General features: G+C 43.0%; 1 protein-coding gene across 1 annotated transcript in view; it reads left to right on the forward strand.

The window, feature by feature from the left end:
• LOC145350301 (contactin-associated protein-like 5) overlaps positions 1-17229 on the forward strand; it is a 1016709-nt gene that overhangs the window by 563492 nt on the left and 435988 nt on the right. Inside the window, exons 9-10 of the mRNA XM_080199494.1 lie at positions 6110-6259; positions 15494-15665. Coding sequence (XP_080055620.1) covers positions 6110-6259; positions 15494-15665 — 322 coding nt within the window. The remainder of the gene's footprint in view (positions 1-6109; positions 6260-15493; positions 15666-17229) is intronic.

The raw sequence follows: 17229 nt of genomic DNA on the forward strand, positions 1-17229 counted from the left end.
TGATGGTCCCATGTGTCTGCTTCTGGTCTTATCCTTCGAGAGGTAGTGGTGGTGGATATGGAAGGTGCTACCTAAGAGGCCTTGGTGAATTCCTGCAGTGCATCTTGCAGATCTCATATGGAATTGCAGAAGTTGGACTGGGATGGACACAGTAAGTAGTCTCACAGACCAGGTTAAAGTCCAACAGATTTATTTGGTAGCATGAGGTTTCGGAGCACTGCTCCTTCATCAGATGAGTGCATGATTTGTTTCACAAACGGCATATATAGACACAAACTAATTGCAAGATAATGATTGGAATGTGAGTTTTAACAGGTCATTAAGTCTTTATGGTGCACACAATGTGAGTGGAGAGAGGGTTTCCTTCATGTCAAGGGTGTTCAGCAGTCAACAGCATTCAGCCTCTGATCTTCGGGTAAGCATTCTCCATGGCGGCCTTCATGACACATGACAGTGCAGAATTTCTGAGCAGAAACTGATAGCCAAGTTCTGCACACATGAGAATGGCCTCATACGGGATCTTGGATTCATGTCACTCTATCTATAGCACCCGAGACTTTCTGGGCTTGCAAAATCTCACTAACTGTCCTGGCTGGAGACAAATTGGCACCCAGGTTGATAAGGTTGTTAGGAAGGCGTACGGTGTGTTAGCTTTTATTAGTAGAGGGATTGAATTTCGGAGCCGTGAGGTCATGTTACAACTATACAAAACTCTGGTGCGGCCGCACTTGGAGTATTGTGTATAGTTCTGGTTGCCGCATTATAAGAAAGATGTGGAGGCATTGGAAAGGGTGCAGAGGAGGTTTACCAGGATGTTGCCTGGTGTGGTGGGAAGGTCTTATGAGGAAAGGCTGAGGGACTTGAGGTTATTTTCATTAGAGAGAAGAAGGTTACGAGATGACCTGATTGAGGCATACAAGATGATCAAAGGATTGGATAGGGTGGACAGTGAGAGCCTTTTACCTTGGATGGTGACGGCTAACACAAGGGGACATAGCTTTAAATTAAGGGGTGGTAATTATAGGACGGATGTCAGAGGTAGGTTCTTTACTCAGAGGGTAGTAAGGTTGTGGAATGCCCTGCCTGCAGCAGTTATGGACTTGCCAACTTTAAGGGCGTTCAAATGGTCAGTGGATAGGCATATGGATAACATTGGAATAGTTTAAGTTAGAGGGTCATTAGATTGGTTCCACTGGTCGGCGCAACATCGAGGGCTGAAGGGCCTGTACTGCGCTGTAATGTTCTATGTTCTAATTCACACCACTTTAATCTGTGCTTGGCCCTCTTTCCACTCATAGATAGTCATAGGGTCATAGAGGTTTACAGCATGGAAACAGGCCCTTCGGCCCAACTTGTCCACACCGCCCTTTTTTTTAATAAACTCTAAGCTAATCCCAATTGTCTGCATTTGGTGCATATCCCTCTGTACCCATCGTACCCATGTAACTATGTAAATGCTTTTTAAAAGATAAAATTGTACCCGCCTCTACTACTACCTCTGGCAGCTTGTTCCAGACACTCACCACCCTCTGTGTGAAAAAATTGCCCCTCTGGACAGTTTTGTATTTCTCCCCTCTCACCTTATACCTATGCCCTCTAGTTTTAGGCTCCCCTACTTTTGGGAAAGGATATTGACTATCTACCTTGTCTATGCCCCTCATTATTTTATAGACCTTTGTAAGGTCACCCCTGAGCCTCCTATGCTCCAGAGAAAAAGTTCCAGCCTATTCAGCCTCTCCTTATAACTTAATCCATCAAGTTCAGGTCGCGTCCTTTCTGTACTCTTTGAAGTTTAATAATACTCTTTCTGTAATAGGGCGACCAGAATTGTACACAGTATTCCAAGTGTGGCCTTACCAATGTCTTGGAAAACTTCAACATGACATTCCAACTCCTGTATTCAGTGGTCTGACCAATGAAACCAAGTATGCTGAATGCCTTCTTCACCACTCTGTCCACATGTGACTCCACTTTCAAAGAGTTATGAACCTGTACCCCTCGGTCTCTTTGTTTTGTAACTCTGCCCAATGCCCTACCATTAACTGAGTAAGTCCTGCCCTGGTTCAACTCCCAAAATGCATTACCTCGCATTTGTCTAAATTAAACTTCACCTGTCATTCCTCAGCCCACTGGCCCAATTGATCAAGATCATGTTATCATTGGAGATAACTTTCTTCATTGTCCACAATGCCACCACTCACATTGTCTGCACTTGTAAAGACTTGATTACCTGTTAAGATTTGCATTCCAACCATTATCTTTTAATTGAGTTTGTGTCTCATTATGCCCTGCCTGTGAAACAAATCCTGCATTCACCTGATGAAGGGGCAATGCTCTGAAAGCTTGTGCTACCAAATAAACCTATTGGACATTAACCTGGTGTTGTGAGACTACTTACTGCATTTTATAGATGGTACGCATTACCGCTATTGCACATCAGTAGTGGAGATAGTGAATGTTAATGGGGAACCAACCAAGTGATCTGCATTGCCCTGGATGGTGTTGAGGCACTTGAGTGTATCCTGGACCTGCTATCAGGTCTTGGGCAAGTCAGGCTCGTGTTAAATATGACAGTGTCCTGCTGTTGTTCAAAAGCAGCTTGCATGAACCAGGAAAGGGTGGGTTACCCCAACACTGGGGCTGATGAGCTGGCTTGGCATCAAACATTACTGAAGCTGAGTTTGAAGTAACAATCAAGAGAGCATCTATTCACAGGATTTAACAGCAAGAGATACATGCAATTGCACAGTACCTTATCTTCAAATTCTCATTCATCAAAGTGCATTACTTCTGAAATAACAAAGCATTACATTCTTGATAAATGTTCATGTAGATTTATTAAATTGACATAGTAATAAGCAGCAATAATCACCTATTAAGTCACTTCTTTCCTGCTCATCCATTAATTTTTATTTTGCACATTTGATCTGATATTCTTTTTGCCAAGTCCACATAATGAAATGCACTTAATTGCCTCAATTCCATCTATTCATTAAACTTGCGCTCCAGCCTTTCTAAGCCAATTTGGCATTAAGCCACCTTCCTAAAGATATCTCCTCACTTTTGTTTGCATTTTCTCACACTTTAATTGAGTTTTTTTTTGATGGACAGCTTTTTCTTTTCCCTTTCTGCCCCTTCTTCCAAGTTCTCTTTTTCAAGTCTTCTGATCCCTCTTGTCTGGTTTGATGGGCGCCCGGTGAAGATTAACCTTACTTTCTATTCCTCTAATGTTTATTTTCCCCCATATGCATTTCCCGATTCCCGTGTTTCCTTCCTTTAAACGAAACCACTGCAACTCTGCCCCCCCCACAACAAACCAATCCCTGGCACCACCCCTCCTTCCCTCCCAGCCTCCTCATCTTACTGTTGAAAGGCTGTCTGATTCGACGACTTGTTCTCCAGCAGTTAACGTTTCTTTTATTTTTGTCTTATTGGGTGTGTTACCTTTTATTTATGGCTTTTTCTCCACACCATTTACGTTTAAAATACTTTTTTTTATTGTGACCTGACTCTTTTCACTTCTATCTTTGTTGGCAGCACGGTGGCATACTGGTTGGCACCCATGCCTCACAATGCCAGAGACCTGTGTTCGATTCCCGGCCATGCAAAATTCTCCCTCAGTATAACCAAACGGGTGCTGGAGGGTGGTGACAGGGTGATTTTCATAGTAACTTCATTGCAGTGTTAATGTAAGCCTACTTGTGATATTAATAAATAAACTCTAAAACTGTTTGCTGTGTGCGAAGCCTATATAGATGCCTGCATCCTCCCAGCACTGAGCTCCCACCAAGCTTAGAGAGCTCGCATTCCTAGTTCTTTAATGGCGCCCACAGTTGTCCTTCACCAATGGCGGGACATGGGGGCACAATTGTACACTCAATCATGGACAATTTGGAGGATTTTGTGCTTTTTCAGGAACTCCTGGTCAATTTTAGCAATGCTACCCTCACTCAGTGTAGGGGTGGAAATCTGGTGAGTTTGCATTGACTGTAATTCGATTGATGACACTTCCATCTGCGAGTCAGAAAGTTCAAGGTTTTTATCCAGTGTAGTCCTGAGGGAGTGCAGCACTGTTGGAGGTGCCAATTCTCAGCTGAAATGTTAAACCAAAGATTCATCTGCCCTGTCGGGTGCATGTTAAATATCCCATGGCATTATTTTGAAGAAGAAGAGAGGAGTTATCACCTGTTTTCTAGTTAACATGTATCCTCCAAAAAAAATTACAGAGAAAGTGTACTTGGTGATTATTACCTGCTGTTTGTGGGAGTTTGCTGTGTGCAAACTGGCTTCTACATTCCCTTCACTACACTTTAAAAATGCTTCATGGGCTGTAAAAACCTCTTGTGGTCACGCAGGATGCTTTGGAAATGCAAATTTTTGGTCATTTTGTTAAAACCATGGTTAATTCATGAAAAGAGTTTGGGGTTGATCCAGGTTTCCCCCTCCGCTGCGGATGTTTAACAGGTTCCCCACTGAAAGCAGTGTAATCAACAGACTTGGCTTCCTGTGGACTGAAGAGCAGTCCAAAGGAGGCCGATGGAGTAGGCCGGAAGCCTGTCGCTGCTACTGTGAACATTACAGGGAGATGGAGTGGGATCTGATCCATGGACTCAAGGGAAGGGGTCTTACCCTCTGACTCTGGAAGAGTTCAATCTGGTATGGACGGGGGAGAGGCTTCTTTGTATTGAGGAAGAGGAATTGATGTAACAGGGATTGTTTTTTGATACAAAGTGTAAGGGTAATTTTTTTGGTGGGTGAAGTGGGGGAAATAGTTCTGCTGCTGTTGCACTTTTACAGAAAACAGTGTTGTAAAAACGCTAATCTTCTTCCCAATGTTGTCTTCACTTCTCTTGAGCTGCTGGGTTTCCCATGGCTTTGGAAACCTGGTCATTGAAGATTATGCCAACAAAAGTGAAGTAAAGCTGTGGCCGCCAGCCCTAATAAAATACTTAAATTTCCAACTTGGTTTCTGGGTGCTGGTTTGCTGTCCAGGTGAATAGGGTAATTAAGAAGGAATATTAGACATTTGTTTTCATCAATCGTGGCATAAAGAATAAGAGCAAGGTTGGAACTGTACAGAGCATTTGTTAGGCCACTGTTAGAGTACTGTGTGCCATTTTGGTCACCTCACTATAGAAGGGATGGCACATTGGTGCAGTTTATTAGCACTGCTCCATTACAGCGCCAAGGATGCCTGTTGGATTCCTGGCTTGGGTCACTGTCTGTGTGGATTTTCTCCATTCTCCCCATATCTGCATGGGTTTCCTCCAGGTGCTACAGATTTCCTCACACAGTCTGAAAAGGTTAGATGTATTGGCTATGTTAAATTCTCCCTCAATGTTACCAAACAGATAGCGGAGTACGGCAACTCAAAGAATTTCACAGTAAGTTCATTGCAGTGTTAATGTAAGCCCACTGGTGACACTAATGAATAAACTTGAAAAGGATGCGATTGCACTAGAGGGGACACAGAGGAGGTTCACCGTGATGCTGCCTGGGATGGAGTATATGAGCTAGAAGGAGAGACTGGATAGGCTTGGATTGTTTTCTTTAGAGTAGAGAAGGCTGAGGAAGAACTTGATTGAAGTGTATAAGATTATGAGAGGCTTGGACAGGCTGAATAGGAACCAGCTGTTCCCTTTGGTTGAGAGGTCAAACACGAGGGGGCAAAATTTGAAGGTAAGGGGCAGGAGATTCAGAGGGGACTTGAGAAAAATATGTTTCGCTCGGAGAGCGGTGGGAATCTGGAATGCGCCGCCTCAGAAGGTAATGGAGGTTGGAAACCTTACAGTCTTCAAAAAGTATTTGGATGAGCACTTGACACATCATAACATTCAAGAATATGGGACAAATGTAGGAAAATGGGATTCGTGTTGGTGGTGCTAGTTATTGTTGCCTCAGACTCAATGGGCCGAAGGGCCTTTTCTGCACTATACGAATCTATGACTTCCATTCCCCAAGTGACCACAACTCACTTTTGGGACTAGATTAAAGTTCACCACCATGTCAATCTACCTCATCAGTTAAAGTGCTGACTTTTTGCACTATCAATGTCTTGCCTTGCAGAGGGACCCTGCTTCCTTGTTAATGGGACGTCTGCTTTTTCTAGGTGTCAAACTAAATGACGGACTGTGGCACTCTATAAATTTGAATGCCAGAAGGAATCGGGTCAGCATCATTTTGGATAACAATGCTGCCTCCACCTTTCATTCAACCGTACAGATGCAGATATACTCCGGGAGCAGCTATTATTTTGGAGGTAGGTGCTTTATTAGCTTGGTGTACCCTTTTCATGGCTAATTTACTTCTAACGCTTACAATTTCTCCCTTTGGTGTTCTATGGAACACCGCAGAATACTTCTTAGAATTTAAACCTTATCTCTTAGAGATTTGACACTGAAAACACATAACCAGCTTTTTTTTAATTTAAAATGCTACTGTTTTCATGCAATATAGATAACCATGCACTCAGCCTGTAATCTTCCTTTCTTTCACAAGACAGGTACAAGGTGTAACTAATAAATAATACTTAATGCACTTATGAGTTGGACATATCTTCAAATGTAATCATCAGAATGATTTTTGTGGCATGAATCTCCACTCGGCTACGTGCAGCGTCCTTATGCAGTGCATAATAAGCCTTGCAGAAGGTGCTTTTTACGGTTGGTAGAAAGTCAAGCAGGAAATAGGAAAAGAGGGGGAATGTATCATTATCTAGAATAAATGTGACAGCAAAGATGATGGCTGGGGGAGAATTGTAAAAATAAATTAACATGGGAAATAAGGAAGGGCAGGTGACAGAAGTATTAGCGAGGGATCACTTTGGGACCAGTGACCATCATTCTGTTGGTTTTAAGATAGCTATGAGAATGATAGGTCTGGCCCAAAAGTTAAAATTCTAAATTGGAGCAAGGCCAATTTTAATGGTATCAGGCAGGGACTTTCAAAAGATAATTGGGGGTAGTCAGTGGGAAGGCAAAGGAACGTCTGGTAAGTGGCAGGTTTTCGAAAGTGTGATATCCAGGGTTCAGGGTAAACACATTTCTCTTACAGTGAAGGGCAAGACTGGCAGAAGTAGAGAACACAGGATGGCTCGGGATATAGAGGACCTGGACAAGAAGAAGAAGGAGGCACATGACTTGCATAGGCAGCTGGGATCAAGTGAATCCCTTGAAGAGTATAGGGGTTGTCGGAGTAGAGTTAAGAGAGAAATCAGGAGGGCAAAAAGGGACATGAGATTGCTTTGGTAGATAAGGCAAAGGAGAATCCAAATAGCTTCTACTAATGCATTAAGGGCAAAAGAATAACAAGGGAGAGAATAGGGCCTCTTGAGGATCAAAAACATCATCTATGTACAGATCCACAAGACATGGGTGAGATCCTAAATTAATACTTCTCATCAATATTCACTGTTGGGAAAAGCATGGATGTTGGGGAACTTGGGGAAATAAATAGTGATGTCTTGAGGAGTGTACATATTACAGAGAAGAAGGTGCTGGAAGTCTTAAAACGCATCAAAGTAGAAAAATCCCCGGGACCTGATGAAGTGTATCCCATGACATCGTGGGAGGCTAGGGAGGAAACTGCAGGTCCCCTAGCTGAGATATTTGAATCATCAATAGCCATGGGTGAGGTGCCTGAAGATTGGAGAGTGGCAAATGTTGTGCCTTTGTTGAAAAGGGCTGCAGGGAAATGTCGAGGAACAGGAGGTCAGTGAGCCTCACATCTGTGGTGGGTAAGTTGTTGGAAGGTATTTTGAGAGACAAGATCTACAGGCATTTAGAGATGCAAGTACTGATTAGGGACAGTCAACATGGCTTTGTGAATGGGAAATCATTTTTCACAAATTTGATTGAGTTTTTTGAAGGGGTAACCAAGAAGGTAGATAAGGGCAGCACAGTTGATGTTGTCTACGTGGACTTTAGCAAGGCCTTTGACTAGGTATTGCGTAGTAGGTTGTTGCATAAAGTTGAATCTCACAGGATCCAGAGTGAGGTATCTAAATGGATACAAAATTAGCTTGTTGACAAGGGTGGCTATAGAGAGTTGTTTTTCAAACTGGAGGCCTGTGACCACATTGTGCCTCAGGGATCAGTGCTGGGTCTAATGTTATTTGTCATTTATATCAATGATTTGGATGAGAATATAGGAGGCACGGTTAGTAAGTTTGCAGATGACGTTACGATTGGTGGTATAGTGGACAGTGAAGAAAGTTATCTCCAATTACAATGAGATCTTGATCAATTGGGCCAGTGGGCTGACGAATGGCAGATGGAGTTTAATTTAGACATGTGCAAGGTGATGCATTTTGGTAGATTGAACCAGGGCAAGACTTACTCAGTTAATGGTAGGGTGCCGGGGAGAGTTACAGAACAAAGAGACCTCGGGGTATATGTTCATAGCTTCTTGAAAGTGGAGCCATAGGTGGACAGAGTGGTGAAGAAGGCATTCGGCATGCTTGGTTTCATTGGTCAGAACATTGAATACAGGAGTTGGGATGTCATGTTGAAGTTGTGCAACACAGTAAGAAGTCTGACAATACCAGGTTTAAGTCCAACTGATTTATTTGATAGTCAACTCACAAGCTTTCGAGGTTAAACTCTTCATCAGGTGAATGGAGAGTTCTGGCCCCTCCATTCACCTGACGAAGGGTTTAACCTCGAAAGCTTTTGAGTTTACTATCAAATAAATCGGTTGGACTTAAACCTGGTGTTGTCAGACTTCTTGCTCTGTTTACCCCAGTCCAACGCCGGCATCTCCACATCATGAAGTTGTACAAGACATTGGGAAGACCACACTGGGAATACTGTGTTCAATTCTGGTCACTCTATTATAAAAAGGATATTATTAAACTAGAAAGAGTGCAGAATAGATTTACTAGGATGCTACCAGGACTTGATGGAGTGAGTTATAAAGAGAGGTTGGACAAACTGGGACTTTTTTCTTTGGAGAGTAGGAGGCTGAGAGGTCTATAAAATAATGAGGGGCATAGATCAGACAGATAGTCATTATCTTTTCCCAAAGGTAGGGGAATCTAAAACAGAGGGCATAGGTTTAAGGTGAGAGGGGAGAGATACAAAAGTGTCCAGAGGGGCAATTTTTTCACACAGAGGGTGGTGAGTGTCTGGAACAAGCTGCCAGAGGTAGTAGTAGAGGCTGATACAATTTTATCTTTTAAAAAACATTTAGATAGTTACGTGGATACAATGGGTATGGTGGGATAGGGGTCAAATGCAGGCAACTGGGATTAGCTTAAGGGTTTATAAAAAAGGGTGGCATGGGCAAGTTGGGCCGAAGGGCCTGTTTCCATGCTGTAAACCTCTATGATTCTATGAATTTATGACACAAATATAAGCATTTGAGAATGAATCACTGAGGTCTGAAAATGGTAATCAAGCCATCAATGCACACTGATGTAAAAGCTTAGAGGTCCACAGCAGGAGATAGGATTTTGATTTGATTTATTATTGTCATATGTATTTGTGTACAGTGAAAACATTGTTTCTTTATGACAAAGCATATCATTCATTGAGAAGGAAAGGAGAGAGTGCAGAATACCTGTTACAGTCATAGCTAGGATGTAGAAAAAGATCAACTTAAATGTGAGGTAGGTCCATTCAAAAGTCTGGTGGCAGCAGGGAAGAAGCTGTTCCTGAGTTGGTTGGCACGTGACCTCTGATATTTGTATCTTTTTCCTAACGGAAGAAGGTGCCAGAGAGAATGTCCGGGGTGCTTGAGCGCCCTTGCTAGCTGCTTTTCTGGGGCAGTGGGATGTGCAGATAGAGTCAATGGAGGGAGACTGGTTAGCGTGATGAACTGGGCTTCACTCACGACTCTTTAGTTTCTTGCAGTCTTGGGCAGAGTAGCACCCATGCCAAGCTGTGAAACAACCAGATGTGGGCCAATCTGCCCCTCTAATCATTTCCACCATTCAATGAGTTCATGGCTTTTCTGCATCTCAACTCCACCCACCAACCTTAGTTTTGCAACGCTTGGTAACCTTACCTAACAACAATCTATGAGGGCCAGAGTTCCGAATGCTTGAGCGAATACACATCTTGTGGGTCAAGAGTACTTACTGCTGATGGAAGTCAATGGCCAAAACATTTATATCCCTGCCACAATATGCCCCTCCCTGGTGGATGTGGCTGGCCATTTAAATTGCTGTTTACGTCAGTGGGATTGTAACATTCCGCCAGGTGGGAGGAGTGATAAAAATCTTGGCCATTTTTTTAACTTCCACTCTTTATCCCCCTGACCTGTCTTGTGATTAATGTGCTTTGGGGATGGTGTCCAGCCTGTAAGTGTGAGAAAAGACAAGTGACGTGTTCAACACCAAGAGGCTATTGCAGACAGGTCCACTCTGGTGTCAAAATATTTAGCAGGAATTCATGGTTAATAAATGGGAACTGTTTAATAAATTTCCTCCTTGCGAGTCCGGGAATGCTGAGGTTGATTCTAGTTTGTTTTGCTCTTTCTCAAGCCAATTAATTCAGAATAGGCAGGAATTGAAGCTGGACTTTATAGAATAAAATCCCTACAGTGCAGAAACTGGCCAGTTGGCCCATCAAATTTACGCCAACTCTCCAACAGGGTATCCAACCCATTCCCTGTAACCCCACCAATTACTTAATCTGCACACCTTTGGACTGTGGGAGGAAACCAGAGCACCTGGAGAAAACCCACACAGACGCAGAGAGCATAAGTAAACTTCACATGGACAGTCACCCAAGGCTTTTTAAAGTTTCAGGTGTCTTTATTAGTGTGACAAGTGCTACATTAACTCTGCAATGAAGTTACTGTGAAAATCCCCTAGTCGCCACACTCCAGTGCCTGTTCAGGAACACAGAGGGAGAATTTAGTATGGCCAGTGCACTTAATGCAGATGTGGGGAGAGCATGCAGGCTCTGTACAGACAGTGACCCAAGCCGGGAATCAAACCCGGTTCCCAGCTACTGTGAGGCAGCAGTGTTAACATCATGCCACCCTGCGCCCTTAACATGGCCAATCCACTAGTGACCACTAGTGACACTAGTCACTAGTGGATCCACTAGTGACCCACACTGGGAATTGAACCCAGGTCCCTGCTACTGTGAGGCAGCAGCACTAACCATTGTGCCACTGTGTAAGCCTCCAACACTCTGACTTCCCCATCTGCAAGAAGTCTGGCAACACCAGGTTTTCCATCGGTTCCCCATCTGCCACAGAGAGCACTTAGTCTCCAGAATGGAAAATTCCACCCGTAATTCCTAAGGAAACAATTGTGTTATCATCAGTGGAAATATAATTGACTGCAAATCTGCAATGTAGCTTTGTAAGCAGTTTATAACTGAATTAAAAGATTGGATCCTTTCCAATATGTAGATCAGGTCACGTTTTTAATGGAGAGTGAATGCCAACAGTTGTAATGCCTCCAACTGTTAAAGTGAAATTAAAACTGTGGCACTACTCTGCCAAGCTGCTTACTTGGATAAGTTTTGACAGAGTCTGTCTAGTCAAATTGAAGTGAGGTTCAACTAGACTGAAAAACTGAAGTCCCTCGAGTTATAAATATAGCTGGAGAATCAGGTATGAAAAGGAGCAGGATAAAGAACTGGACAATAACAACACCATCAATAAATAATATTTGTTTAGTGCCTTTAGCATAGTAAAGTATCCCAAGGAACATTGGAAAGCAAAATATCACAGCTAGCCATCTAAGGAAATATTGGTGAAAGAGGTCGGTTTTATGGAGTGTCTTAAAGGAGGAAAGCGAGGTAGAGAAGTGGTTGGTGTAGGGAGGAAGTTTCAGAGCTTAGCACCTTGATAACTGAAGGCATGTCCATGAATGTCAATGTGATAAAAAATTTGGGATACTTATTCAGAGCTAACTCTATCAACATCTTGGTATTACAATTGACCAGAAACCGATCTGGACAAGCCTTTATAAATATCCTGGCTGCAAGAGCAGGTTAGAGGCTGGGAATCCTGCAGCAAGTAGTTCACCTCCTGGCTCCACACAGCCTGTTCACCATCTACAAAGCACAAGTCAGGAGTGTGATTGAATATTCTCCATAGGCCTCGGTGAATGCAGCTCCAACAACATTCAAGAGGCTCAAAACCATGCAGGATAAAGCAGCCCCTTCATTGGCACCCCTTCCACAAACATTCATTCTCTCCACCACCGACTCACAATGGCAGCAGTCTCTACCATCTACAGCAACTCATCAAGGCTCCATGGGCAAACCGACATCTGCTAACATCCAGAGGGACAAGAGGGACTGATGCATGGAAACACTATCACCTGCAAGTTCCCTTCCAAGTCACTCACCATCCAGACTTGAAAATATATACTTGTGGGGGATTCTTTGATGATGGCCTGATTTTCTTAAAAATTTAAGAAAACTTAAAAAACATAAGTCGCAAAGACAAAGTCTCTGCTCAAGATATAACTAAAATTTAGTTAAAAACATGAAAAATTATACCATACAGGAAATACATTAGCCTATGGCCATGGGAGGCCTTCAGATGGTCGAATAGTTCTGGATCAGTGCTTCAAGATGTCTCCAAAGGTCTGAGGCACCAAGTCTAAGTGCAATAGAGTTACATCTTTTGCTTATCTAAGATATTCCCTTTAATTAGCTTAAATTCAATTTAATTTCATGCTAGTATGTCAGTCCAAAACAAAACAGGGCAGCACGGTGGCACAGTGGTTCATAGTCCCATGGACCTGGGTTCGATTCCCAGCTTGGGTCACTGTCTACGTGGAGTTTGCACATTCTCCCCGTGTCTACATGGGTTTCCTGCGGGTGCTCCGGTTTCCTCCCACAGTCCAAAGATGTGCGGGTTAGGTGCATTGGCCATGCTAAATTGCTCCTTAGTATCCCAGGATATGTAGATTAGAGGGATTAGCAGGGTAAATGCATGGGGTTTTGGGAATAGGGCCTAGGTGGGATTTGTGATTGGTGCAGACTTGATGGGCCAAATGGCCTCCTTCTGCACTGTAGGGTTTCTACGATTTATATGATTTCTATGATAACAGATTACCTCAGTTTGTCCGTCCAAAAACCAGATCTCTTCCCTCTGGCAAGACTCATTACCTTGTTGCCATGTAACTAAGGATGTCTCCCCCTAATTACCATTCCCATAGGCATACTGCCAAAACAATCTGATAGTGTCCTGTCTGGGCCAAAGGGATGACACTTTCTGTGCCTTGGACAGTAGGTGCCTTATTATTGCTTCAATATCTGTCCAAGGATCAGAAACTGTATTGTATAGTCTGCTGACCAGTGGATTTTAACCATTGAACACTTGAACTTCTGTAGCACTCACATTTTTGACGGAGGCGAACAAATATATTATGTATTAAAAATACACTTAATATATGAAATAGATCAATTAATATTTTAGAGTATGAATACTTAATACTCAAAAACCATATTTCATTCGAGCTTTTGTCACTGCATTCATAAGCAAACTGCCAACTTCATCTTGTTAGGAAAAAATAATTTTAACCCCTGCCCTTCAAGCTGTTACTAAAAACTAAAAATCTGCCTATGAATCTGCTAGCTAACTCAAAACTCCCTTCCACAGGGCTGACATAGACAGGTTTTCAGTCAATAAGGGATTCAACGTAAAGGGACAAGTGGAGTTGAGAATTATCGTTACAGATCGCTCCTGATCACATTGAATGGCAGGCGGGTCAAATGGCCTATTTCTACACCTAAATCTGATGGTCTCACCATAATCTTCTCCAGGGCAATCTGGGATGGCCAGTAAATGTTAGCTCAGCCAGTGAAACCCAATGAACTTAAAAAAAGGACGCAGAAATCATGGAGGGTTTTGGGGCTGGAGGAGATTACAGAAGTAAGGAGGGTGAGTGAAACCATGGGTGGATTTGAAGACAAGGAAGAGAGTTTAAAAATCAAGACACTGTTTGACCAGGAGTCAGTGTAAGTTAGTGAACACAGGGTGATAAGTGAACAAGCTTGGGTTCAGCATCGAGTTGCTGTGAGTTAAGACAGGGTCAGCAAAGTTTAGATGGTCACAGGTTTACAGAGGGTAGAGTCTATCAGAAGTGCATTAAATTATTAAGATCAGAGTAACAAAGGCATGAATAGCTAAAAGAAGTAAAATTATAGAGGGAACAACAGACAGTCTTAGTGATGATGTGGCAGTGTGGTTGAAGATTCACCTCAGGGTCAAATACAACACCAAGATTACAAACAGATTGGTTTAGACTCAGACTGTTTCCAAGGAGAGGGATTGAGTCAGTTACGAGAGAATGGAGTTTGAAACAGGAAGGTGGATATCTGTATTATGTAAAATGACACTGTGTTTTATTATAAAATGCTTTATCATAAATTTTGTTATAAAATACACTGTGTGGATGGCACTGTGGCACTGTGGTTATCACTGCTGCCTCACACCACCATGGACCCGGGTTTGATTCCCAGCTTGGATCACTGTCTGTACAGAATTTACACGTTCTCCCCGTGTCTGTGTGGGTTTCCTCCAGATGGTCCAGTTTGCTTCCACGGTCCAAAAGATATGCTGGTTAGGGGGTAAATTGGTCATGCTAAATTCTTCTTCAGTGTACCCAAACAGACGCCGAAGTGTGGCAACTCAGGGATTCTCATAGTAACTTTATTGCAGTGTTAATGTAAGCCTACTTGTGACTCTAAGTAGTCACTTGATCTGAATCTAGGAGAAAGCAGCATGGAAAGAAGCAAGTGCTTGAGAGTGTTTTCATAATTTTAAATATGTTACAATAAAGTTAGAGGCAAGAGTTTTCTGGCAGTTCACCTGTTGTTGCAGGTGAAGATGAAGAATTTGGCACTCAGCCATACCTCCATTCACTGCAGCGGAACCGGAGAATTCCACTGGTGTGAATGGCCGGAAAATTCTACCCAGAGTGCGTCCAGCTGGCATTTTCTGGAATGATTTATTCTGACCCAATAACATGATAAGATGGTATAAATCCCCTACAGTGCAGAAGGAGGTTATTCAGCCCATCAAGTCTGCATTGACCACAATCCCAACCTATTCCTGTAACCCCACATATTTACCCTGCTAATACCCCTGATACTAGGGTCAAGTTATCATTGCCCAATAAAACTAACCCGCACACCTTTGGACTGTGGGAGGAAACCTGAGCACCTGGAGGAAACCCGCACAGTCCATAAGGAGAATATACAGACTTCACACAAATAGTGACCGGAGGCCAGAATTGAATCTGGGGCCCTGGCGCTGTGAGGCAGCAGTGCTAACCACTATACCACTGTGCTGCCCTATTGTGCCACTGTATATTTGTGAACAGTTCTTGTCATCTTGCTGTTTATTAGAACGGAGATAGAAATGTTCTTAATTAGTAAATGGATCAAAGGTTACGGGGAGAATGGGGTTGAGAAACATATCAGCCATGATTGAATGGCATGGCAAACTCAATGGGCCTAATGGCCCAATACTGTTCTTATACCTTATGGTCTAATATGTGCTTCTTTTTCCTTCAAAGGTTGCCCTGTAAATGTCACTGCTGCTGATTGTTTAAATCCCTTTGGTGCATTTGAAGGCTGCATGCGGCTTATACTGATAGATAACCAAGTGGTGGATCTCAATCTGGTGCAACAAGGCTTGCAGGGAAACTTCTCTGACCTCCACATAGATTTGTGTGGTATCCAGGACAGGTAATTATATATTCTTCCACAATATTGAACAGCTAAATGAAATGAAATATCTGGGAGAATGTTCCTGGTCCAAATGCGTGCTTCTTTAAAGATTGTGTTGTCTTTTCTCTGAGCCACATCAGAGTGTACAAGCAGGAACAGAGGTGTCCAGCTTCCAAACGGTTCTGAGGACTCATTTAGATGATTGATGACCATGAACCAGCTTACTTTACTGAGGGATAATCCCATGCTGTTTGGGGTTATAAGCAATATATCAACTGCCGATGCTAACTTTTTGATATCACAGGTCAGTTTCGGCTGCCGAGCTTTCTGGAGCCGGTTTGAAGGGTCCAACGTAAGTCTCTGTGCTGTTCCGCAGACCTCCTGTCATGTTTCATCACCCTGTTCAAGTGGCAGTGCTCAGATCAGGAATGTCAAGGACATTACAATGAATTCTGATCCCGCCATTGGCAAAGATCACACCCATGTAACTTGTGCAGGTATCACTGGATCAGTGCCAGGAGCTTGGCTTATTTATTCTGATTGTCCCCTTTTTCTCTTAGCCTCAATTAATTCAAATACAGCATTGTTGCAATGGTGATAACCTCCTGGGCTTGCATGGGGAGTTCCTGATTGACCTCCCTGAAGGACTCATAGAATTGAGTATAAGAGTTGGCAAATCATGTTGCAGCTATATAAAAACTTGCTTTGGAGTATTGTGCGCAGTTCTGGTCAGCATGCTACCAGAAGGACGTGGAAGCTTTGGAGAGAGTGCAAAGAAGGTTCACCAGGATGTTGCCTGGTCCTGAGGGTGTTGGCTATGAGGAAAGGTTGAATAAACCAGGATTGTTTTCACTGGACAGACAGAGGCTGAGAGGTGATAGAGGTCTACAAAATTATGAGAGCTATAGACAGGCTGGATAAACAGAGGCTTTTTTCCAAGGATGGAAGTATCAATCACAAGGGGGTACAGGTACAAGGCAAAAGGGAGAAAGTTTAAGGGAGATATGTAGGGAAGATTTTCACTCAAAGAATGGTGGGTGCCTGGAATGCACTGCTGGAGGAGGCGGTGAAAGCAGGAATACTAGCAACATTTAAGAGGCAACTGAATGGGTAAAAGAATAGGGAGGCAATAGAGGGATATGGACCGAGTAAAGGAAGAAGTTTTTTTTTAAGTTTAGTTAGGGTATCATGATCAGCATGGGCTTGGAGGGCCAAAGGGCCTGTTCATTAAAAAAAGTGAAAAGTTTATTTATTAGTCACAAGTAGGCTTACATTCACACTGCAATGAAGTTACTGTGAAAATCCCCTAGTCACCACACTCCAGTGCCTGTTTGCATAGACTGGGAGAATTTATCATGGTCAACTCACCTAACCTGCACATCTTTGGATCATGGGAGGAAACCGGAACATCTGGAGGACACGCACATAGATGCAGGGAGAATATGCAAACTCCACACAGACTCCAAGTCAGAATCCAACCTGAGTCTCTGGCGCTGTAAGGAAACAGTGCTAACCACTGTGCCACCTGTCTACTTTCTTTGTTCTTTGTAATATGAGGTCCCTATTGATTGGTAATTACCTT

The sequence above is a fragment of the Carcharhinus amblyrhynchos genome, chromosome 11, assembly GCF_965287045.1.
Source record: "Carcharhinus amblyrhynchos chromosome 11, sCarAmb.v2.hapA, whole genome shotgun sequence".
NCBI classification, from domain to species: Eukaryota; Metazoa; Chordata; class Chondrichthyes; order Carcharhiniformes; family Carcharhinidae; genus Carcharhinus; species Carcharhinus amblyrhynchos.